The 26793-nt window shown below is 39.1% G+C and overlaps 1 protein-coding gene and 1 pseudogene across 3 annotated transcripts in view; one reads left to right on the forward strand and one right to left on the reverse strand.

The window, feature by feature from the left end:
- Nucleotides 1-1018: 1018 nt before the first annotated feature.
- The window catches only part of LOC149140053 (protein NLP9-like), a 127777-nt gene continuing 102002 nt past the window's right edge, over nucleotides 1019-26793 (forward strand). Inside the window, exons 1-4 of one of the 3 annotated variants that reach the window (XM_089453189.1) lie at nucleotides 1019-1419; nucleotides 1621-2857; nucleotides 3365-3412; nucleotides 3524-4312. In XM_089453189.1, coding sequence (XP_089309315.1) covers nucleotides 1679-2857; nucleotides 3365-3412; nucleotides 3524-4312 — 2016 coding nt within the window. In that variant the 5' untranslated portion in view covers nucleotides 1019-1419; nucleotides 1621-1678. Of the gene's footprint in view, nucleotides 2858-3364; nucleotides 3413-3523; nucleotides 4313-26793 lie in introns of all 3 variants that reach the window. The other 2 variants (XM_089453188.1, XM_089453191.1) reach the window with 2 other exon arrangements.
- Nucleotides 23324-24091, reverse strand: LOC149140054 (uncharacterized; annotated as a pseudogene).

A 26793-nucleotide genomic window follows, 5' to 3' on the forward strand; every position in this document is an offset into this window, starting at 1 on the left:
TATGAAGATATTAGTAGATTTGGAAGAAAAATTTAATAATATTAATCAAAAGGTTACTATTTTAGAGATAAGCAAACATTTTTTTTTCTTTAAAGATGAGCAAACATCTCCTTCTCATTGGAGGAGGGTAATAACCAACCAAGACGTGGATGTATGAATATTTTGTTGAATAGTTGTTATGACTCCTTGGTTTTTTTGCTTGCACTAATAGTAGTCTTTCGTCTTCTGTTTTAAATGTATATCAAGATCTGTCATAGCCAACCTATTACTCTGAACTTATATTACTGGTCTCGTTTCTCTTCAAACACACTAGTAACAAAGATTTTTTGATTTATGTAATCTTCATTTGACGTAATACAAAATGCCTAATTACAATAAACCAAAATAATAAATAAATTTTCATACTTCATACTTCATTTTTGTTTTTAAGATTGATCTGATTTCTCTTCAAACACAGTAACAGAAATTTTTTGATTTATGTAATCTACATTTGACATAATGTAAAATACCTGATTAAAATATACCAAAATAAATAAATAAATTTGTATACCTCATTTTTTTATGCATATTTTCTATGGAAACTTTCTATACTATTCAAACACATAAATAACAATTTTTTTTTGATTTATGTAATCTTCATTTGACGTAATGCAAAATATGTAACTACAATAATCCAAATAAATAAATAAATAATCTTAAATAAATATATATTTTTAATAGAATTGATTTCCACCCTATATATTTTTAATCGGATTGATCTCCACCATATATATTTTCTATCGAAACCTTCCCTGACAGGGAGGGAGGGCAGATTTACGAGGTTTTAAAGAAAAGATGGGTCACATCAACATTACAGGGATGATGCTCATTATTTCACTGACTTCACCGCTGCACTGTTTGCGGTGAAAACAATTCAATGTTATAAATTTTGTGTTTAAGCGGGCCGCGTGAATGTAAAATTTGAACAGGAGATTAAAGGGACAAAGGAGAGGCGGGCGGGGAGGGATCTGATCCGACGAAGGGGGATCTGATCGGGCGGAAGATTTTGTTTGATTATTGCATAAGACGGCACCCATTTAAAGCTGTCGTGGTTGATTAAATATAAAGAATACGAATAAAGAGGTGGGTGAATCTCCTATTCCTTCATAAAAAAAATCTTCCATCAAATAAAATATTTGAGAATTGGGGTACAAAATCCGATGAACGGTGAGGAATGACGTGATCAGATTCCATCGAGGCGGCCTCAGATTCGGTCTAAGCATCCGAGGATTCCCATTTCGGGCTCCTGTTCCTTCGTCAAGTTTGCTTCGACCCATGTTCGAAACCTGCGGCGGGTCAACTATGGTATTACAGACAGCGGCAAGTGCTATCCGGGCAAATCTGTTTTGGAGCTTCAAACCGAGCTCCGACCCCATTTAGGTATAACGAATAAGTTGTCTGCTTCATTTGGAATCGAGTTTCAGTATTTTTATAAACCGTTTGGGAACCGTCGAAATGATTTACGGACAAGGAGTCAAACTAGGGCTTCTGATATTCAACCAGGCAGCTGCGGTAACTGAACTAAATTTGCTTATCACATGAATTTGCATAAACCCTGTTGTTTTTATTGCAAAACTCCAGGCATCTCAGGTTCGAGCCTCATCAGGGTAGACGAAACCCTGAAATACTAAATCCCTTCATGGAACAACAGCGGCAGCAGCAGCAGCAGCAAAGTCGGTGGCCTTACGTAGAAGCTCAGGTTCCAGCACCGCCAAATTTAATGGCCTCTGCGGATATAGCAAGGCTACTCCCTGAAGACGCTCTGCTATCAGAACTCATGGAGATGGACGGTTTAATGGACACCATTTCCGAACCCTGGCCGGCAATGACTTCAGAATCTGGTTTTTCTAACTTTAATTTTTCATCTTTTATCACCTCTCCTGATTCCTCGTCTTCATTCTACGCTGTATGCTCGCCTTCGACTCCGTTTAACGCACAGCCTTCTGGGCTTGTTAGGGCTGATTCTGGAGCAATGTATAGTTTACCTTGTAATTCATCAGGATTCTCGCCCTCAATGGTCAATTCTTCTCCCACCAGCCTTCCACAATTGATTCTGCAAGAGGACGTTTTGATGGCCTCCGCATCACAGGATATTCCGGATAAACAGATTGACGATGTTCGGCGTAGCCTCAGCCCAAGCACTTCTTGGGAACAGAGGATATGCAAAGATCTAAGTTCAAAACACCAGGAAGCAAGGTCTGAACAATCGGTGTTGGATTTTGTTGCTTCTGATGGCAGTGCCAGTGAACAACAGAAGCAACAAGATATCATGAAAGGTAATTTCCGGCATCAGTTGACGAACCGGCCCTCGGGCACAGTAAACGGACCGAGAAATGATCAGAGTTTCTGGCATCTATCACCGTCTCTCGCAGAAAGAATGCATGCAGCTTTTTCGTTTCTTAAAGAAAATTACGGAGTGAGTGTTCTTGCACAAGTTTGGATGCCAGTGAGACAGGGTGAAAGATTTTATCTAACAACGCGTGAACAGCCCTGTATACTAGGTGGTGGACTTACTGGATATCGCCAAGTGTCAACTGCTTACACTTTCGCTGCAGAAGAAGCTCCAGATGACTTCCCGGGGCTGCCTGGCCGGGTTTTTATGCGGGGAATGCCAGAATGGACTCCAAATGTGCAGTTTTACAATAAAAATGAGTATTTGAGAGTGAATGATGCGCGGGACTATAATGTGCGCGGATCCATTGCAGTGCCTGTTTTTGAGCGCGATACTCGAAAGTGTGTTGCAGTAGTGGAACTTGTGACAACAACGGAGAAATTTAATTTCAACAAGGATATTGATAATCTCTGCCATGCACTTCAGGTAGGTTAGTTTCCGCCCCTTCTAATGGAAGTGTCCAGATAAGCCATTTTTACGGAAATTGACATTTATGCTTGATCATTTTAAATATATCTTGATAATTTCTCCTTCATGACATGCGCATTCTATTGGATGTGTATGGTAAATGCTTTCCTAATGTCTATTTGATCCTTAAAAAGTTCAAATGTTCATGCAGGAGAATTTTGTTGAGATGTTAGATCCCATCACTGAATCATGAATTTATTTTTGTGTAATAAGGCGGATTGCATTCTGTTTGTTGCCTCAAGTCCTTGAAAAATTGAGACTTATGCATTGGGAGAATATGGAAAATCCATTAATGAATTTATAATTTGAGATGAAGAAGACTAAAGTATGATCCATTCTGAGTTTAATATCACGGGAAAATTTGCATTAATGCTATCACTGTATGCGCTTATAACTTGTAGAGTTATTTGCACTCATTGTGCCTAACACTTTTTTGTCTGATTTTATGCATATGATGTGGCGCAGAAAGTGAATTTAAGGAGTAAAGAAATCTGGCATCATCCTAAATCAGAGGTACCTTGGAATATTTAATTTTCGTGGATTCATTTTAGAACTACAATCTTGATTTATTCTGTTGGATGATACCTTGAATGTTTAACTTAGTCCCTCTTTGTTTCATTCTAGCATCAGCGCTATTCCAACTCCAAGTGTCGTGAGACTGCTTTAGCTGAGATACTAGAGGTTTTGACAGCTGTCTGTCAGACACACAAACTTCCACTGGCACAAACTTGGGTTCCATTCAGACATTATGAAATACCTATAGGTGAGGTTATGAATACAGGTAGCTGTGGACGGATGTTCTTGGCACTTGAGGATCAGGCATGCTATGTGGGGGATCGTGGTATGCAGGGTTTTAGGGATATATGCTCTGAGCATCGTTTAGAGAAAGGGCAAGGTGTCCCTGGGAAAGCATTTGAATCAAACCAGCCATACTTTGCAAACGATGTGAAGAATTATAACGTAATGGATTACCCTCTTGTGCATCATGCACGTATGTTTTGTGTCAGTGCTGCTGTTGCTGTCCGTTTACGAAGCACTCACACTGGGAGTGATGATTATGTTTTAGAGTTTTTCCTTCCAAAAGATTGTAATGACAGTTCTGAGCAGCAAGTGTTGTTGAACAGCTTGTCAATTACAATGCAGCGAGTATGCAGAAGTTTGAGAACAGTAAGTGACAGTGAACTGAAGGGAGATGGAAACAGGGGTCGTGATTATCCTCAGAATGACTGTACGAATTTTCCATCAGTTGGCATGCTTCAGAGGAGTCATGTACCAGCTCAAAGAGAGCCTAACATCACTTCGTTTCCTGACAATCAGTTTTGTCAGGAAAAATACATTCAGGAGGGAGCAGTTGGTCACAACTCGCATCAACGGCAGGTGCTCACAAAATCTAAAATTCAGACAGCATTAACTGTGAGAAATCTTTGATCATTAGTTTGCAAACAAGTACATAAAGGGTAAAGTGAAATTTGTTCCAGTCATAACAAAGAATGTTTTAATGGATTTAGCTAGTCCAGGCCATAAAAATGCATAGGAAATAAGTCAGTTAATTTGGCATCAATTTTTTTCACATCAAATTAAACTAATAAAGGTCTAGTAGATTGCCATTGATGTATCAGTTATTAATTAAACTGATGCTACCCTTGTTGGCTGAGCTGCATTGCACTGTTGTTAGGGTGCCATATCTTTATTAGACCCTACCTAGATATGCATCTTAATTGCATTGTTGTGGTGGAATATATCTGGGCGCTTTCCAGCCATATAAGGTGCTGAGAATTTTCTAGACTATTATTTCTGGTCCTGCCAATACTGAGTCCACTCGACAAACCGTTAACACACACTAAACCTAAAGCATTCTAGAAGAACCTAAACACAATAGACTCTAGTTATCAGAGATTAATTTATTGGTCCCTGATCTTTTGATGACACAGTCCATATCCTAAAATTAATAAAAAAAAATAGCAGTTGTCTATAATGAGACTTTTTGGAAGCTTTTCCGGTGGGTTTTTCGGGTCAAAATCCGGCAGCAATTTATTGGAATCGCAAGTTTGATAGCTAGTTTCTGCACAATCAAAGCGTCCCAGGGGAGCGTCCCAGAGGTTTTCCAGGGTGCTGAATCCAAATATGCAGTTAAAAAACCATTTTAACTGCAACAAATCAAGATTTAACCTCAATTTCTTCCGCCGGATTCCGTCACCGGAATCTCCAAAAAGTCGCATTATAGACAACTCCAAAAAAATATTGATTCTTCCCATCATGTTAAACTACATCAGCACATTCGGCAGTGTAAAATCCTTGTATTTTATATCTCAAATGTCTGTCTATACGTACATATAGGGGCAAAGAGAGTTTTAGAACTCAAATATGTGTGGATTGGGCTTAAAACTTAAGGGCTTTCAGATAGATTTTTTTGGATGCACGTATGGGGGTTTTGCATTTTTGGAGTGTGTACTTAGTAGGTGCTCTGGAGTCTGAGGTGTACATTTTTAGTGTCCACTGCCCATGTGTCACAAAACGTGATTTATTTTTAATAATTGAACTTGCAAGAAATGAGGGGGTTTGTGGTGTCGCGTTCGACCCCCACCACTTTCCCCAGGCACAACATAGAGGAAGTAGAGTGTAAGATATAACTTCTTCATTAGGTTTCTGTAGGTCCTTAAATTCCTTAGGGGTTAGTTTGGCCATGTAAGGCATCATTAGTGGTTTATTAAGGTCACTTTGTGTGGTCAACCATTTATTGGGTGCCCACAAGTCTATCATATGACTCTGTAATAATATTGTATGTGTAGGCACATTGACCGTGTTTTATGTTTAGTTTTTTGCTTATCAATTACTATAAATATGGGCATTTCTCTAATCACTATTGGAAAATTATCTCTTTAGTATTTGTTATATTGTGTAGAAAACTTTGCCCCTTCTGCTTGGGTGGCAGAAAACTTTGCCTCTTTTATTTGGGTGGCAGATTGACCCTATTTATCTTTTTATGGAGGAAGTGTTTACAGTTCAACGCATCACCTTTAAGGAGTGTTTTTCCCCAGTCTTTCTATATTTGATGTGTTACTTCACATATCTTTTAAATCTTATAGTTATTTCCAAATACTTCGTGGTTGTACTATCATATGTATGGATTATACTTTATTCTACTCTATTCTTATTCCATTTGGAGCATTACAAGTGGGTATCATACTAGTGTTAATTCTGGACTGAAGCTTCTGAAGAGCACGTTATATTTTTATAGCCATAACTTTTGATATGCAGATCCATATCTGGTGGGACTGTACCACTATGGTTCAAACTTGTGATTGTAACATTAGAGGTTTGGTGTCAATTGAGTTTAGCTTGGTTGGTTGGGCCGAATAGTTGTTATCCTCCTCACCCATGTTCAAGTCTTGCAAGTTGACATGTTGATGCTCTGGAATGGAGTAACTTTATAAAACCCCAAGGGTTAGCTCAATTGGTCGAGCTCCCGAAGTTTAAAGCACCTTGCTAATGGGAGGTCACGGGGTCAATTCTCCTTGATGCTCTTGGGGTTAGGCTTTGCTAATGAGCTGGTGGGAAGTGATCCCTTTGGGTGGATCTGCCCGGATAGTTGCCATGGACATAGTGGCCACCAATCTCCGGTGTCTGTGAACCACAGATATATATATTATATATATGTCCATGGAAACTATATATATATATATATATATATATATATATATAACATTAGAGGTTTGGGGCAAATTTAAAGGATATATAATCTGTATAAATTCACTGTCTGAAGAGTAATAAAATGTAGTAGGCTTTAATAATTTGTGCAGAACCCTTGATTGGATGATCTAAATTGGTGTGAAATAGATTCAATTGAAAGAAAATTCACTGTTACAGATTCAAATTTCACAGGGATAGATGTGAAAATTGCGGAGATATTGTTGATACAAGGTCAGTTTGTAAAACAGTCCCAACTAAAGGGCCAAAATTAACAAGTGAACTTAATTTGGCAATATAATTTGATTGGTAGGTCAAAATTTGGTGATTCAATGTTCATTTAGATGAAGATAGAGAGGAGAGCATTTAACAAAAATTGTGACCTGGTCAGTGGTGGTAGAGATATTTGGTTTGAAGTCATGGATCTAAAACAACTGTAATATGTTTAGATTTTCAACAATTCCTATAGATTTTTTTATTGCTCGCAGCACTAAAACTAGGATTGAGATTTTAAGTACCATTTTTTCAAGAAATTATAGAAATACCAATATGTTGTGGAGATGAAGATTGAGTTGAGCCTAGAGAACGGTTGCATGTTATCAAAAAATATTGGAATAAAAAATGTTTTTATTTTTTTTAATATCAAACTGTCTGGATGGTGAGGCTTATAAATGTGGAATAGTCTTGCTTTTGACAAAGGTGGTGCACAAAAACTAAGGTTGAGATTTTAAGTACCATTTTACAAGAAATCACGGAAATGCTGATACTTTGTGGAGGTGAAGATTGAATTAATCCTAGAAAATGGTTGCATGGTATAGAAAAATTTGGAATAAAAATATTTGTCATATCGAATTGTCTTGATGGCGAGGCTTATAAATAGGGGAATAGTCTTGCTTTTGACAAAAGATGGTGTAAATCATGGGAGGCATTTGAAAAGGTCTTGACAAATAAAAGGATGAAGGGAACAAAAATTGAGGAATTCTATGGGACAGAACATAAGAAAAAGCAAGATGATTAGGAGTGTTGAAGAAGAGATTTTTAATAAGGTTGAAGACAGTGTTGTGAAAATCGCGATAAATTCAAATTATTGTGATTTTTTTCAATATTGCCGATTTTATCGCGATTATTGTAGGAAATTATCGCCGGAATTTTTTTTAGCCGATTTTTATGAAATTACTGCGATAAAAACTGAAATAATTGTGGGGCTTCGCGGCAGCGAGGTTTTATAACGTTTTTTTTTGGTTTTTTTATGAGTTCATTTGGACAGTCGCGCACGAAGGGCAGAGGAGAGCTGGGAGACCAAGCTGGAGAGGGTTTGACGCTAATTCTAAGTGCTTAGAGGAGAAAATCAAGAGGAGACCACCGATTTCTCCATAGAAACGGTATGTGGATTAATTTTTTTTTTTTTTTGTTTTCATTGTTTAAAAACATTGTTTTTGGTTGGATAACTTGGTATGGGCACCATTTTTTTTTGTTTTCATTGTTTTTAAAGATTGTTTTTGTATTTCTTCATTGTTTTTGGTTGGGTAACTTTTTTCCGGGGAAAATAGAGTTCGTAATTTCTATTATGAAGTAGTAATAGAGATTACATGTTGTAGATGCCAAGGCATATGCATATGTGTGGTATTGACCACAGTTCTGAAATGTTACAAAAAATACATTCAGTAGGTGTCTCTTGGATACGAAAGGACTGTATCCATACAATATAAACAGAAATATAACTTAGAGTTCAGTAGAGAAGCAAAGAGTGAGGTATAACCTCCGGTCATGTACTGAAACAAAAATAACAGTGACTGTCATGTAAAGCCGATATGTACAAAATGTTCTGTATATCCAAAATTTTTAGATGGGGAAGCCGCCCCCTTGTTGGAGACCATCAATATACGGACGATGATAAAACCTGTGCATCCCATCTGGACTGTATTCTTCAATCATCCAATCACCTAAAGGCCGATCCGCCGCTTCTTTCGAGAGCCGGTCAGCAGTTGAATTTCTTTCCCCGGTCGAGAGAGAGCAGTCGCCGCAGGTTGAGAAGCATTGACAGCAGTCTTTGAGCGTGTCCTCGGCGGTCCTGAAGCAGCCAGGTCCTTCTTGCGTGCAGCTTTTGATACGCTGTCCCCTTTCTTCATGGAAGGGTTCGCCTGATGGTTCTGTGCTTGCTCCATAGGGATGTTGTTTCCCTCATGTTGTATTTCAGTGGCCGGCTGGCGAATTCCTTTAGCTTCCTCAGTATTTACCTTCAAGATCAAAGGGCAATCCTTGTAGAGGTGGCCAACTTTGTGGCACCTGCGACAGCGGTAAGGAACTCCTTCGTAATCTAGAGGCTGCTTGCGTGAGACGTGATTGTGATGCAGAGTAATTTTTTCCACCAATCCGGGCCTGATATCCATATGGACTAGAATTCGAGCCATAGTCCTATTTCCAGTCTTCTCGTATGACCTGTCGTGCTCCAGGTAGGTACCCAGAGTGTCCCCAATTAATTTGAAGGTGTACAGGTTCCAGAATTGCCATGGTAGCCCCGGCAGACGCACCCAAATGGGTCCTTCCCCCAATTTTTCACGTTCAGGATCGAATAGGGGATCCCATCGCTTGAGTAAGACCGGGGCGAGCTCAATGTGCCAAAATTGGGATAGAACCCACTGAGTGTATGCCGGCTTTTGAAAATGGAGAGCGAACCAGCCTCTAGTGAGCACCATTACCTCTGGGAGTTCTTTGAAGTAGGGTCCCCAAATTTCTTCCACCCAAAGTTTAAGTCGCGCTGCAGAGTATGTTCGGCCACGAACTCTACCAACCAGAACTTTGTTGGCGGCGTCCATAACGTCCGGAAGAGGAGCTTCCGGCCCGATGTTGATGATATAATCCGGGTCGATAGAGCGGTGACAGCGACCCTGTGGAACTTTCTCTGAGCGTCTGCCAAAAGGAAATCCCCTTAGAGAATTTCGGCACGGGTCCGAGGTGCTGTGCTGGGCGGATGCTGCGGAGCGTACCGGCAGAGACGGAGTGTTGAAAGCCCCGGAGAGAATCGGAGTGCGGGGAGAGGTGTAGCTGGTACCAGGGATGAGCGATGCGGGGGGAAAAGTGGAATGATGCTGCGCCAGCGGCATAAATGATACGGAAGGAGAGTGGGAGCTCGATGGGGGAGGGGGCGGAGCAGTAACAGGTCGAGCGAGATATTGCGGAGGGACGTCAGGGATAGGGGAGTTGAGGAAGCAGGTGCCCAAGAGGTGAGCCGTCGCAGGGGAGAGGGGAGGGCAGTCGAGGGGCGAGGAATCCACAGGAGGTAGAGCCGGCGCCTTGTTTTTTCCGGAAGCGGACAGATGTGGAAGCTGAGTCTGTGCACCCGTCGATAAACCAAGTGCAACGCTCCGCGGCAGCATATGAGGCGACCTTGAGTGAGCCCAGATGGCTTGATGCGGCATGGGGTCCGCTTCGTAATCGACAAGCTCCTCGTCCCCCATCCTAAACTGTCGGTAGCGCGGCGGAGACGGGGTTCGAAACGGGGACCGTTCGCGGGAAAGTAGGATAGGTCAGTGCGCCAGAGAATGCACAGGGGGGACCGCAAGTAGAAACCAAGACCCGAGAAAAACGTGAGTGGTGCCGCGTCTATGCCGGCCGTTTACACAGAAACCGGGTGCCCTGCCTGCTAACCGCCATGGCTCGAAAATCTGCAGAAAACCCTAGCTAGGGTTCCACCATCGCCTTCCTGTTCTTGTCTCTCAACCTTTGGTTGGGTAACTTGGTATGACTATGGGAACCAATTTTTTTTTTGTTTTCATTGTTTTTAAACATTGTTTATGGTTTTTTCATTGTTTTTGCCATTTGGTTGGGTAACTTGGGTTTTCATTGTACAATGTAAAAATTAGAAATTAAAATACTAAATTGTAAATTTGTAACTTGTAATTTTGTAAATACAAAATTGTAATCCTTATTTTCCCATAGGTTCACAACTGCACCAAAACACCATTCAAGACTTCAAGTTTGCAACTTCAAAGTTCAAAAACAAACATGCCAAGGAAATTGGATCCTTTATGGGAATATGGTGAACTTGATGCTCCGAATGATAGACTAAACTTGAGTTGCAAGTTGTGTGGCCACCTGATGTCTGGGGGGGTGTACAGGTTGAAGTTTCACCTTGCACAAATCCCTGGAAAAGATGTGGGGCCTTGTACAAATACAAATCCTGAACTCATCCAAAGAGCCATGAGAGCATTGGAAAATTTAGAGCAGACTAGAGAGGCCAAAGAAGAAATCAAAAGGCAACTAAAAAGGTCAGTTGAAGCAAGTGGCATTGGTTCTACTGCAGCATCAACCAATCCGATAGCTGCCACATCATTTTTTGTTCCTCGAACCACACCTGGTTCACAGCCATCTATCACTTCAATGATAAAAAGAATTGAAAAAGAACAAGCTGACAAGTTGCTGGCAAAATTTCTCCTCTGGAGTGATATTCCTTTCAGCATTGTAAGGAATAATGCATTTTTCCAACCTGATGTTGATGCTATGGCCGGTGTTGGTCCAGGGTACAAAATCCCTTCTTATCATGATTTCAGAGGCCAGATTCTTCAAAATGAAAAGCGTGACTGCACCTAAAGATTGGAGGATTTTAGGGCATCATCGGCACAAACAGGATGCACTGTTATGTCAGATGGTTGGACTGACCAAAAGGGGAGAACCCTTATAAACTTCTTGGTTAGTTGTCCCAAGGGGACTATGTTTATCAAATTTGTTGATGCATCTGCACAAATCAAAGATGCAAGAACTTTATGTGATTTGCTAGATGTGTTTATTTTGGAGGTGGGTGCAGATAACGTTGTCCAAGTCATAACGGACAATGCTGCAAATTATGTTGTCGCTGGCAGGATGTTTATGGACAGGCATCCTAGTTTATTTTGGACACCTTGTGCTGCACATTGTATTGATTTGATGTTGGAGGACATAGGGAAAATTACCTTTGTCAAGGATATTGTTGATTCATCCAAAAGCATTACAAAATTTATATATAACCATACATCTGTGCTTAGCTTGATGAGAAGATTCACCAACAACACAGAGTTGGTGCGCCTCGCCATTACACGGTTTGCCACCAGTTTCATATCTCTTCAATCCCTCTTGAATTCTATGTGGGATGTGAAGAGAATGTTTCTTTCAGAGGAGTGGCGTGCTTTGCCAATGAGTTGCAAACCAGAGGGAGAGGCCGTATGCAGACTAGTTTCATACCAGGAAGACTTCTGGGCGGGAGTGCAGGAGGTGTGCACCTTTACTGAACCTTTGGTAAAGGTTCTTCGGTTGGTTGATGGTGAGAAGCCCGCAATGGGCTATTTGTATGAGGCCATGTACAGGGCCAAAGAAGCCATTCGGGCCTACTATGATGGTAAGGGAGATGATGGGTTTCAGAGACAACTCCTCCTATGGGGAGTGATTGATGAGCGATGGAACAACACACTCCATCGTCCCATTCATGCTACTGGGCTTTTCCTGAACCCTGCATTTTCTTACACATGTGGGTTTGATTTTGACGCTGAGATCATGGATGGATTCTTATCCTGTGTCCAGAAGATGGTGCGATCTCCAGAACAACGTATAGAGATCTCTAAACAAATTGAGACATATAGGATGGCAAGTGGCACATTTGGCTTTGACATGGCTGTCACTGATAGGACGATTAAAATGCTAGGTATTTTTTAGTTTGTAACTTTGTTTCAAATTTCATTGTCTCTTCAAATTCCATTTTTTTCTTATGTTTATTTAAAATTTTATTTGTAATTTTGTTGTAGATGCATGGTGGAAAATGTATGGTGGCAGGGTACCCTTTCTGCAAAAGCTTGCCATTCGCATCCTCAGCCAAACATGTAGCTCCTCAGGATGTGAGCGCAATTGGAGTGTATTTGAAAAAATACACAACAAGAAGCGCAACAAGTTAACACTTAAACATTTAAAATATTGCAAATTTCCAAATAAATTTTTGAATTCATTAAATAATATATATATATATATTTTTATAATTATTAATTATTATTTCATGGTCTTTGCACAGGTTGGAGTCCCAGCGCCTTAATGACATGGTCTATGTCTACTATAATCTTCGATTGTGGATGAGGCAACTTGAGAAGACACCTGATGTGGAGGCCATCTCATTGGATGGGATTGACACCACTGCTGCATGGAGGGTTGAGACCGAGAGGCCTCTCATGGAGTCTGCTGATGATTGGTTAGTGCATGATGTAGTGGAGGGGGAGGAGGAGCAGGAGGAGGAGGAGGAGCAGGAACAGAAGGAACAGGAGGAGGAGGTGACACCACCTGCTCGGGCTACCACTGCCACCAGTAGAGGACGTGGTCTACCTCCTATAGCTCCTAATTCTAGTTCTTCAGCTTCTAGAGCACATCAGACTCCACTGCCATCTCCACCAGCATGGGCACCAGCATCTACATCTAGAGGGAAAGGGAAAGCTATGGTATTTTCTCGCAAGAGGGGCAGAGGAAATCAATAGGATTAGACTTTCGTTATTTTCTTCATTCTATTGTATATGACATTATGACATGATGAGATACATTATCATATTTTTTCTTGATATTTTGAGGCTGAGTTGGGGCTTAGGAGTCAGGACTTACTATTCAGGACATGATTCAATGTTATGCATGATTTTAGCGCTAGAAATGATATTAAACATCTTGTATATTAGTTCTTTTATCATATTTATGTGTCAATGTATTTATTTTATGTTGTAGATGGCTTAGATATTAAAAAAATTGAAAAAAAAACGAAAAAAATGAATATTTTTGTACCAAACGATTATTTCCCGATAATTACGATTTTTTCCAATTTTTTCCTCGTGCTGATATTATCCCGATAATGATTAATGCAACATTGGTTGAAGAAGCCCTAAATATTGATGAATTCTAGTAAAAAAGCAGTGAGGGTTGAAGAAGAAAGAAAGGTTGATGGATAATATCACACTTGAATTGCAAAAGCAAAAGAAAGGAAGATCAAAGGGTATGTGAAAATGCTGGAAGAAGTTGATGCTGGGCTTGAGGATATTCACTCCAAAATAGAAGACCTGGGCTTGAGGATATTCACTCCAAAATAGAAGACCAAAATGAAACACTCGGTGTTATTCTCCCCAACATAAGGGTGAAAGAAGAACACACATAGAAGGTAGAATGAGATAACCAACCAAAATAAAACATTGAACATAAATTTGAAGAAAAAAAGTAAAACTTTAAAGGTGGAACCGTATTGACATCCCTAGTTTCAGGGAAGTCTACAAGTAAGACAAATTGACATATATTGTTATTGACACAATATGGCAAATTACAAAACCAACGATATTCATGGAATCAAAAGAAGACAATTATGCAGTGACATATTATGGGAAGACAAATTGACAAAATTATAAGAATGCATGAAACCTAAGAAAAATAAAGTATGTGAGATTAGGATATTGGAGATTGAATATCAACACCAATAAGGGTCAGATATGTATGATCAAGCATGGCATCTTTTGAAAACAAATATGAGGAAATTTTATTGTTTGTTATTTTCTAATAACATAATGATAAAGCTCCCTAAGGAGGGAGATAAAGTTGTGCCTTAAGGACCCCTATGTAAATAAATAGTAGGTTGGTCTAGAATTGGCCTTGCATGAGTGATGAGTGATTTTGTATATATACGAAATTATTTTATTTTATTTGATTAATATTTTTTAAGGACAACCTTGTGGGAAGTTGTGGGCACTTCGTTGTTTTCTTATCGATGGTATCCATTGTAAACTTGTCAGTGTTGATACAGCCCTTGATCTAGTAGGGACATTGAGTGAGGCATGTAGTAGAGGTAAGTTGGTTTGAGGGATCGACCTCGAGACACCTTGCTTGAAGCTCAAAACACTCAACCAATTGAGCTAGTTGACTAGGCTATACAAGAGATTATTATATTCATTCATATATACAATTACATAGTTTATATGATTTTTCAATGTCATTTCTTTTTGGGAGATATTTGTGTTGATGTTTGTAGCATCAGTCAGGTACTTCCGCATAGGTCTACGTGTCTAGATGTGTGGAAGTCATCCAAAACCTAAGTCATAGGACACGTCCCTCAGGGTCTTGTGTCTCGTATTTCACGTGTCGGACATGAAACGTGCCCTAAAACGTGTCAAAATCGTTTTTTTTCGTGTCCTTCAATTGAGACATTTGTTTTGGATGTGGCGAAAACGTGCCCTGACGTTTTTGTCTCTTAGGACATGTGTCCTATGAAAAGTGACATTTAAAACTTGCAACATGGTTTATTTTTGGGTTTTTTTTGTCATTGTTCGTCGTCGAAGTCGAGTTTGCTCGCTACCAAAATCAAATTTGTTGTGCAGCGTGAGGAATTCCATCAGATTCAACCACAATGCTCACAACCTCACATTGAGAGCACAATTCAAACCTTCACATCGACCTGGACCTGGAGATGTAGGAGACGAGTGTTCATGTTCTTTGTGGAGAGTTTGGAGCACATAAATTTCCAGTAAGTTGTGTTATAGCCTATGGAACTTAACTTTATTATACACCAGTGACCACGTATAGATCGTGTATTGAAATAAAAAGCCCAGCTCCCCATCATGTGCTTACTACTCACTACACCTTCAAGGTCTAAAGGGAGGGAAAGCTTGATTAACACTTTGGTAAACAGTGAAGTTTGAACATGATCAAACCTATTTGAAGTTAATAACAAAAGTTATAACATGAACAATGAACATTGGACTGTGAACATCACTTATGTAGTAAATTAATAAGCAAAATAGTAAATTACTAAATAGTAAATAGTGTATACTAAATACTAAATAGATATCATCATGATTCATATCTATATGGATTAGGCACTATATTTCAGTATCTATATATATATATAATGTTTCCCTCGTGTCCTGTTTTTGGGGTCCCTGTGTCTTGTGTTGAATACTCGTACTTATGTGTCCTCTGTGTCTCGTGTCCTCGTTGTGACTTAGTCCAAAACCTTCAACCTCAGCAAAATTACTTAAATTAAATAAATTATTAAAGTAAAGTGCTTTTATAAGAAAAGTGAGTTTAATCTAATGAAATGCAAAGGTTATTTGCATCAGTGAATTTCAACCATTGACTTCAAGTGAGGTGAGATTTAATCTCAACTTTCAATCACTTTGGAGATTGCGGTTGTGGATTCAGTCAATAACTTAAGCTTATAAAAGCAAGGCTATGTGAAGGAGGAAGACACACAAGAGCATTCTATGATTGAATCACAAAGGTCAGTGATTCAAAGAAATCTCAGCAAGGGCGAAGAAGGACTTTCATCTAGAGATCAAGCCCAAGGGTGGAAGAGTTCAAATAGGTAGTTGCATGAGGAGGAAAACCCAACAGTTAGAAATCAATGGATAGATTTATCAGTAGCCAAACAACATTCTGCAGATTGTACAGGATAGTAGGTACAATAACATCTGCTTGGGTGTACAACAAATAGTTGCATGGACATATAAGGTGATAGAACTGTAGAGCGGCAATTTTACAGTGCGGCCATACAGTAGACAACCACACAAGTTCATATAGAAGGTCGTATAGCAAGTTGGTAGGTAGAGGATTGTTCCAGGATTATGTGATAGAACTGTAGAGCAGCAATTGCACAGTGTGACTGCACAATACACAATCGCACAAGTTCATATAGAAGGCCATATAGCAGGTTGGTAGGTAGAGGATTGTTCCAGGATTGTTCTAGAAATTTTCTGAGGGCTGTATATGCCATACAGGTGTCAGTAAATTCAAAATTAGTTTGCTGTAGCTTGTATTCTTTCTTAGTGGGCATTTTCCTAGTAAGGGAGCCCTTGTATGTTGCGTATTTAATCAATGAACAGCAGATTTGAAGGGGAAAATATTCTGTGGGCGTATGTGTGAAATTGGCTGTGGGTGCATGTGTGAAATTGGCTCATTTTGCTTCTTCTGATTTTTGATTTTATTTACTATTAAAATCTTAGCTGTGCAATTTATTCAGTAATCTGTAGTTTAATCTAATTTAGAAGGAGGAGTTACTAGGAAATATTTTGGCTGTGGGTGCATGTGTGAAATTGGCTCATTTTGCTTCTTCTGATTTTTGATTTTATTTACTATTAAAATCTTAGCTGTGCAATTTATTCAGTAATCTGTAGTTTAATCTAATTTAGAAGGAGTTACTAGGAAATATTTTGCCTGTTCGCTAACAATTTTTTATACTTATTTATAAAAACTTGCAGGGGTAAAGCACCATTAGTATTTGGCATGCAGTGTTTATTGTGATGTTAGAGGTGATTTGGATCTTAATAGGGATTGGATTTGTTGGAAAGTACTACTAACCTACTTCACTTTCCTGAATTTACTCCCCCCATTGGATTTGTTGGAACGTACCACTATCCTACTTCACTTTCCTGAATTTACTCCCCCCCTTAAAGGTGTAGGAGAGTTTGTTTTATCATTGTGCTGTCCCCCTTTAGGTGTGGGGAGTACCATAGTTTTTTGTTTGGAATAACTGGTTGAATATGTTTGTTTTGTTCATTACTTCAGGCAACTTTGACTTCACCTCTATTTTGACTAGGTGGTAAGATTGATGTAGTTTCTTCACTTCCTGATTCCATCTCTAGGAATTTATCCATCCCTATTTAATTAATTTCTTAGCTTTCTTTTGCTTTTGACATCTTTCTGATAGTTAATTTGTCTTTCCACAATGAAGAAAAGGATGGAAATCAAAACATTGACTCTCCATGTGACCATTTCTCTGACAGTGTTGGCAATTTTTATCAACACTCTCAACTTCATGGAGAAATCCTACACTCACAAACTGAATTGGTTTGGAGTAATCTGGAATATAAAAGCTACCAGCTTTGGTGTATCCCAATCTATACTGATTTTTGTTGAATGAGATTTCTTCCGAAGGTCTGACAACCATCCTAGAAGAATCATTTTCTTGTTCTTTGTCTTATTTACAATTGCTGCTACTATTGTTGTTGCTGTTATTATGTGTTTCATTAATTGATTCCATCAAGTCGTCTGTATCACACTGAGCATCAATCACCTGTATTCCATCAACTTATGTTATTAGCTCAACTGTATCTCCTGCTGCATCAAACTTTTGAATAAGGTCCATTGTATTGAATGTGCATCACTTTCATGTATTTGCTCTTCTGTGCCACAACTTGCATCATCTGTCTGGATGAATTCATCTGTATCACAAGATGCATTAACCTTTTCAATTATTGCGTCTACCTTCAATGTAGATGCTGCATCAATCATATCATCATTTGATCTTGCATTCCTCTTAATTTAGTTTGAAGAACATCAACCAATTGGTTCTTCATATATATTTATTTTTGAAGATCTTTTGCAGATGCTAGTGTGTCAACCATTTGATTAATTATGGATTGATTTTGCTGCAATTTCTACTCAAGTACTTCAAATTTTATTGTGCAAGTCATGGTTACACTTTTGCAAGTTTTTAGTTTCTGGAGAGGCATTTAGTAGGCGCTTTCCTACTTTACCCCTTTGTACTTGACACACTAGCTTGCTCACTTGTACGTGCTCTCTTGATTATCATGCTTGCTTAATTTTATGTCACCTTAGTGTGTCAGGCAACTATCGATCATGCACCCTAAAGTGTGATGACAATGTTTTTAATGATGAGAATGACTTCACTTTTGACCTCCTTATTCAATTTCAGGTAGGTCTTGTTAACACTGTTTTACTTGAAAGTGTTTGATACTTTACCCCTTGCAATGCCCCAATCAATTCGATTTTAATGTCTTCTTACTTAGATGAAATTTGCAATCACTCATCCAAATTTGGATGTAATAACAAATGTCCTTAGCCTCCCCTATTCAGTTTCAGGACAAGTCTAAGACACTAGCCAAATGAAAGTATGATTTGATTATGATATCCTTTTCAGTATCATAGAAGTGTGCCCCAAATACAATGAAAATGATTTCAATAATCTTCACTTCTCATCTATGCTAATCACTATCTTTATACCTTTAGAATGCATTTTCTTGTCTCAAATGCACATGTCAATAAATCTTTAGAAAGAACATATTAATTTCTCTAGTTTCTTTTGTTCTGCCTATTTTATTTAGTGCTCAAATTTTAATTAAAAAATATAATGTGGTTTTGAGGCATAACCACCCCCAAAATAATAATAAGAGTAACAATCATACCAATTGGTGCTTCTACCATTGTGCATGCCTTAATTTCTTTTAGCGGATGCCATGTTTTGAAGGCTATATGACAAAGGTGAAGGACATAGTCTAACAATTCCTTTCATGTAGAACACGTGGAAATGATGAATAAAATTAAAGATGAAATAGAGGAATCTAAAAGTGGATTCAAGAGAGATATTGCAAGAAGAGATGATAAGATAACAAGTTACAAGTTTTTAATTGAACTTTTGTCAAAGGAGTTAAGAACTTAAGAGAAGAAAGGAAAAGGTGTTATCATGAAGTAGAATTGGAGATGATAAATGAATGATTTGAAGGATTAATTCATAAGAGAGTTGAGGATGACTTAAATATAGATGAAGTTGAATCATAATTACAAACAAGGATAAAGAAGTTTGAAGGAAATTGATGGAAAGCACTGCGATTCAACTTCATAAAGAAAAGAAAGAAAGGAGAGAACAAAATAAAAAAGAAATGCTAGTAGAAGTTGACATTTGACTTGAGAAAATTAGATCTAAAATTAAGGACTGGAAGAAGAATATGTTCTCTCTAAAGCAAGAAGGAAACATGAAGAAAAGTAGAATGATGAAATAGATATGATGATGGGAGAAAAATTTGAATACAGGTTTGAAGACTATAGAGAAGGGGTAAAGGTTGCAAAGGTCAATCCATATTGACACCCTCATTACTAGAAGAGTTTAGTATCAAACATTGGGTTAAATATTGCCTCCTTGCTAGAAGAAAGGAAACTCTGATGAAATTTCGTCACTCCCTACCTCCATCTCCCACTGTCATTCTCTAAAGTGTGCAAATAATGTCTATAATTAGAAAAAATTCTTGGAGGCATGCACATGGAACATAGGAAAGTTGCAATCATTGGTATGTGTGATTTTATCATACCATTTCTTACATGCAAGTATGTAACCCTCTTCAAACCTCAATGTAGCTGATATGTGTTGAAAATAGTAGCGAGAAAGGCTCCTTGATTTCTAATGGCTGGGTCCACCGCTTCGTGGAGGCACCAAGTAAAGGAGTCGGGTTAATTTTCATGTGGTTGAACATATTTCAAGGTGTTGGGACGAGTTCTGGCTTAAGTAGCTCAAGTTTCATTGTTTAAGGAAGGATGAAGCTCTCCATTCGTGACTGTGATTAAGTCTGCAAACCTGAGGCCGAGTTCTTACTGTTTGACTGAGCCGTGTCTCCCTCATTGGCCTGGACGAGTTCAGTTAGTAAATGGAACGATTTATTATGGTTATATGAGTGAAATCCTTGCTGTGTCATTGGTTGAGCGTTTGTGCTGGAGATGGACGTGTTCTGCATTCAGAAACTGAGCCATTAAAATACATACAACAACAGATTGGTTACAGGACTGAAGGTAGCGTTGAAGGGTGATAATCCAGTCCCACAAGAAGGTCGAATCCTTGGTTCCTGGCACATTCTGGCTGCTGTTCACAGAGAGACAAATTCTGATATATGTATACAAGTTGTTGAGGGCTGAGGAACTTCCTCCAATCTTTTATTGTACCCAGGTTCCTCTAAACCATTTAATTTCCAGTATACTTGCACAGTGAAATATAATGGGTCTGTTCTAGTTGATATTTATTATGATGAAAAACATATTTCTGGTCTATATAATTTCTTGGGATATTAAATATATCAGTTGAATGCTTGGGAGGTCTTGTTTGAGTTACATACTGCTCTCTGTGTATATTTTTTTGAAGTGGAATTCCTAGAGAACACCTACAACAGAATATAAGCTAACTGTTCGAAGAAATACCACACTGAAAGTCAAACTAAAAACTCAATTTTTAAATAAAAATCAGAAGTTTGTGGAGAAGGGATATTACAGATCCAAGCCAATTACGATAGTTCCAAAGGGAGACGGCCAAAGCCAAGAGGATCCTAGATGGAGTTTGGGATCATATGGTTTCGCATGTTTCCGGTAACGATACCGCAAAGGAAATGTGGGATGCTGTTGTGAAGCTATACCAGGATCCATATGAGAATCGTAAAATAATTCTCAAGGAGAAGCTGAGGGTCACCAAGATGCAAAAGGGTGAGAACGTAACTTCCTATCTCACCAGAGTTCAAAATGTTCGTGATGAGCTACAGTTGTAGGAGAGAAACCAAAAGACAGTGAACTAGCATGAGTTGCTATAAATGGGTTTACCAAGGAGTGGGTTACTTCTGTTTAGGGGATTAGTGGACGAGATAAACTGCCAGATTGGGAACGGATGTGAAGTGATTTCACTCAGGAGTAGCTCAAAATTAGTATTGTCGAGAGCAACAGTGACAAGGGGTCGAAGGTTGAGAAGGAAGAGGAGAGTTTTTCTGTTGTTGGTAAGGCCAAGGGCAGGAAGGGCCATGGAGACGCTGAGTCCAGTCAAAAGGATCTAAGTAATATTATGTGCTTCCATTGCCATGAGTTTGGGCACTATGCTACGAAGTGTCCAAATCGGAAGAAGTCGTCCAGTAAGGATCATGTTGCAGCATCAACGGAGGTAGATGCATTTTCTGCCTAGTTGCAGAAAGATTTCTAATTGATTGCTTGCATGGCATGCTCAACTGACAACAATATTTGGTATATTGATCAGGATCAGGAGCATCCTTCCACATGACTGGGAGTAAGAAGAATTTCGGCCACCTGAAGGAGAAGAACATGTAGTTTCAGATTGAGCTAGGAGATGATGGTCAATATGCAGCTAGAGGAGTTGGTACTGTCAATTTTAAGAGGGAGTCAAGTAATCCTCTTCATCTTAGAGATGTTTTCTATGTTCCAGGATTGAGACAGAATCTTGTTTCGGTAGCTACCCTTGAGGACAAGGGATATGATATCATCTTTAGCAGAGGTAAGGGTCCAGGGATACCTCCAACACTTAGGTTTTGGATGTAAGAAGCAAATAGGTGTGAGGGTGAAGAATCTATACAAGTTGTAGGTAGAGACAGATTTAGTCTTGAGCAGCAAGGCAAGAACTTCTCAGAATATAGAAGTGATGGTTGAGCGAGAGCAGGATATAGCTCTGAAGATGGAGTCTCAGTCAATATCCTAATTTGAGTCTCGGCTAGTTGGTAGTTGGGACGACCAACAGGATGGGGAAGAGCTTTAGCCCAGGGCGAGTGGAGGCAACCACTCAGTGAGTGAATCCTAGTATAGGGAAAGTTCGAGCCAAGTGGGCAGAGGATTTGGTAAAGGGAGATCAAAAGAGAGTTGAATATTCTAGTATCACTTCTAGCCAAAAGAAGCATCCATAGAGGTACAGAAGGTACATGGAACTTATGATTGAAGTAATGGACTCGTAGAACATGTTGGGAAAGAACAGGTCTTTGGATTAGGATTCGTAGAAGAAAGCAAGGAAGTCTTCTAGTTAAAAGAGAGCAGCTAAAGCAGTAGAGAACGTGGTAGTGTTGGAGATAGATCCAAGTGGACGAGGTTCTTCCAGAAGCACCTTCCTCGCTAAGAGGGAGTGTTGAAAATAGTAGCAAGAAAGGTTCTTTGATTTGTGCCTTAATCAAACGGACAAGAACGAGTTTATTTTTAGCATGCTCAAGTTCCTTATAAGTTAGGATGAATTCCTATAATTTAGGATTCGTTCCTAAGAGTTAGGACAACTTATGAAGCAATTAACTAATGTGCTGAAGTGGAAGGCCAAGTTTCTTGCCTTCTAGTGTGAATTAATTTGGGAAAAGGACAAATGATTGAATCTCAAGTTCTAGAATTGAGATGAGACGAGTTGCATGAGTTAGTTCAACTCAGTTAACTCAATCAATCACAAAATCAATTTCCTAAAATATAATTTGCTATATTTAGCCATTCAAATTGTTTTAAAAGGAGGAACAAAGGCACATTTGTAATCAAATTTATTGCATAAAAGTTTGTGTGACAAGGCAAAGCTCATAGGTTGTGAGAGGGCCTTAGTTGTGGAGAGCGTAGAGAGCTTGTGTCCTAAGCAATAGGAGATCACAAGTGGGCTAGTATTTAGGAGCTGGGATCAAGGGTTGGTAGGGCAAGTCTAGGCTAGATCAACATGAGAACAACTTTCTTCTCAAGAGACATATTGTTTTGTATTTGATTCAATTGCTCAAGGTCAATAAAAGACCACATCAAGGAGACAAGTTTTTCCCTGTTGAGTTCCCTGAGAAAATTGTCAATTTGTGTGAATATGTTTTGATCTCTGCATTTTTATTTCTGCTTCTTATCTATGGTTGAGAAATTCTATGTCTTAATGAAAAGAATCTAGTGTTCAAATTGTTCATCATAGCAATTGCAAAATTTTCGTGGATTTTCTACAATATGGAAGAAAGAAATTTGGTGAAAGATTGATGGAGTGTTTAATTAATGATTATAGTGACGTGGCACTTCTTCCGAAGGAGTACTTCCTCTTATAAAAGGGGCTTTATGGGAAAGTAACAAATGGAAAGTGATATTTTGTGAAGGCCAAGTGAAAAAAGAGCATTCAAGGTGATGTAACTTAAAAACTGTTGACACCTAATCCTCAGCGGTTGGGTGAACCCGGAATGTGAACAGTCATCTAGAAGATGAACTGATCAGTCACATTCATGTATATAAACAATAGCTACCTAATGAAATAGGCATGTGGAATCTTCTTAAAATAGTCGTAACTCCCTTCATTTCTGCTGTTGTCCTTTGTCGTTCTGCCACTGCCTCTGTCCTGAAATGCTCTGCCTCCATTGCATTGCATTCTCCTGAGCGCTGCCTCTGTCCTGACATAGCGCTGCCACTGCCTCTGGCAGGCACCAACGCATACCATGTCCTGTAACGGTAAGAGGGCCGTGAGCTTCGGTTTCCTTGCACTGTTGTGACAAACATTTTTTTTTTCTCGCCACTCTGAATGAGGATTCCCCCAGTGCTCGTACAAAGCCGGAGAAAGCAAAGGTTGTGAACTGGCCCGTGTATATTCCGTTCTTGTCCAGGCGATGGTATGTAAATTGTGGAAACGACAGTCTTTCCATATTTTTTCATTTCCAAATAATCATTCAAAGCCCATTGGTACTTGGATTAATTTAGCCCAAACCAATCTGCCTGATACTCGTCCACCCTTGAATGTACACGCTGGATTTTAGCAACGACATTCGAAATCGAACCCAAAACAGAGCCGACCAATGTCTCCAGTGAGCTAGTCGGGGCAGGAGAGGCTTGGGCCTCTACGTCCACAACATTCTTGGGCTTAGGACTGGCAGTTGCGGGTATAGGAGTAACGAGAGGGAGCTTAATAAAAACCGTATATCTGCCCGCTTTCCCAATCAAAGGAGGGGGGTGTCCATTTTTCCGGTTCGGCTTCGCCATTGTAGTCGCAACCCACTTCCAGACCACCCTAAACCGTGGACTGAGTTATATTGTGCATAAACCGTGGAGTAAGTTGTAATCTTGTCCTTTTACATCAGTTTGGACTTGGCGGTCATCGTTTCCGACAGTGTGTGGAAAGATTCAGTCCTATAACTAAGAGCTGCAGTCGATAAGTGCGACATCGATTTTGTTGTGTCATTGTAATAAGTATAAGGTGAAACCGAGTTTGCATCATTGTAATAAGTATTCAGATAATCTTGAAAGTATTGAAGTTATGTGTGGATGAACAATTGGTATTATTCTGGATGCTTTTATCTAACATTAGAGGGATTTGAAGAAAATATGGTGCATAAAGTTTTAGCCTTTGAGAATACTTTTTTGAGTGCAATTTCACTTTTTTATCAGTAGAAGTTTTTATCAGCAGAAGTTTTTTTTATTAGCAGCAGAAGTAATTTTTTACAGAATGCATTCAATCATCTCTATGGTAGGGATAGTTCTCACTGGCAAGGAGAACTATCCTGAATGGTCCTGGATGGTAAAACACACCCTCATCTACAATGAGTTGTGGAAGGGAGTGTGTGTCGGAGAAGGAGACAATGACCCAGTACAACCTACATCAGACAAAGAGCTCGTCATTTGGGATAACAAGAACAGCAAAGCATATGCATTAATCACAGCATCTGTAAATGAAGAAGTAAGTCGCCATATTTCATCATATTCAACTGCCTTTGAAGCTTTACAAAAGCTCAAAGAACTCTATGACTCACATTCTGCACTTGAAGTTGTTCAGCTCATGATTAAACTCTTCACTCTTGAACTCAAAAATAATGATCCTCTTGCTCTTGCATCTGAAGTTAAATCCATAATGCATGATATCAAATCCACTAAAGTTGAGCTGGATATCCCTCTTATTGCTTTTCTTAAGGCACTCTATCCTACTTACTCCAATTATCTTGAGTCTTTACAAGCAAATGGAAATCTTAAAGATATAACCTGACTCTCTTGTGAAAAAGTTTGCTGAAAGAGAGAAAGCCTTTGGAAAGAAGACAGTCCCTGAATCTTTTGAAGAGACTGTTTGTCTTGCTCATAAAGAAAAGCACCCTGCTCAAGATTCTACAAGAGGAAGAGGTGGACGAAGAGGAAGAGGAAGATACTTCAGAGGCAGGGGGGGCAGACATTCTCAAGGAGAAAAAGCAGATCTGCATTGCATTCGCTGCAAACGAAATGGATCACATGATGCTTCTACATGCAAGCTACCATGGGACAAAATTGAGCAGAAAAGAAACCAGCAGAAAGGTAAAACTGATGATACAGACAAAGGTAAAGCACCTGAATCCGCTCACTATATTGAGGCACAATGTAACATTGGAGTAAATGAAGATTTGTTTAATGCTTCACTTGCTTCTTCGAAAAATGATTGGTTGCTTGATTCAGGAGCAACCTGTCATATGACTCATAGGAAAGATTTTTTTGAAGATTTCACTGACAATGTTGATGGAGCAGTATACTTTGCAGATCAGTCAAAAATCAAGCCATCAGGGCTTGGCACAATCAGGCTTAAACTGCCTGGTCTTCCAGACTTTCTTCTGGACCATGTTCTATATCTCCCACAGCTCAAGAGAAACTTGCTGTCCCTGGTCCACATCCGCCAACAAGGTCACTCCATTCATATGTTTGATGGCAAGCTTGAGGTAAGAAAAGCATCTGACCACTCACTTGTCATGAGGGGTATAGAAGAAGAAAAGCTTCTCAAACTGCAAGGAACCTCTGCTCATGCACAACATTTCTCATATATTTCTCATCATGAAGAAGGTACACTTCCATCAAGTTTATTATGGCATGCTAGATTTGGACATTTAAACTATGACAGTCTCCGCTTATTGAAGAAAAATGGTGTTGCTGGTTTGCCTACAATTCCTAGGAAACATAAGCAATGTGATGCTTGCATTCTAGGAAAGCATAGCAAACAGTCTTTTCATGATTCACATTCAAGAGCACATAGGAAGCTTGAACTCATTCATTCAGATTTATGTGGTCCAATGCCTGTTCCTTCTGCAAATGGAAATAAATATATCATGACATTTATTGATGATTACACCAGAATGTGTTGGGTTTATTTATTGAAGAACAAATCTGATGCTTTTCAAACATTCAAGAATTTTCATAAATGGATTGAAAATGATGCACAATCTCATATTGGGTCTATTCGCACTGATAATGGAAAAGAATATACATCAAATGAATTTGAACACTATCTTCGCCAACATGGGATTAAACATCAAACAACTGTGCCTTATAATCCTCAACAGAATGGTGTAGCTGAAAGAATGAACAGAACAATCTTGAATATGGTACGATCCATGCTTTTCTTCAAAAATGTAAAGATAATGTTTTGGGCTGATGCTGTTCTATGTGCTGCATATATAAAGAATAGATGTCCATCTAATGCTATAAGAAACAAGGCTCCTTATGAATTGTGGTATGGACATGTTCCTTCGGTAAAACATCTCAGGATCTTTGGTTCCACCTGTTATGCTTTGATACCAAAGGTACATAGAAACAAACTTGGTGCTAGAAGTCGTAAGTGTATCTTCCTGGGGTATTCAAACACATCTAAAGCATACCGCCTCTATGATGAAGTAAATAAAAAGTTTGTTGTATCTAGAGATGTCATTTTTCTTGAATCATCCAAATCTGACAATGTTGTTGAGCGACAACTT

The sequence above is a fragment of the Pinus tabuliformis genome, chromosome X (assembly GCF_031772625.1).
Source record: "Pinus tabuliformis cultivar Carrire ecotype Pingquan chromosome X, CPIR1, whole genome shotgun sequence".
NCBI lineage: Eukaryota > Viridiplantae > Streptophyta > Pinopsida > Pinales > Pinaceae > Pinus > Pinus tabuliformis.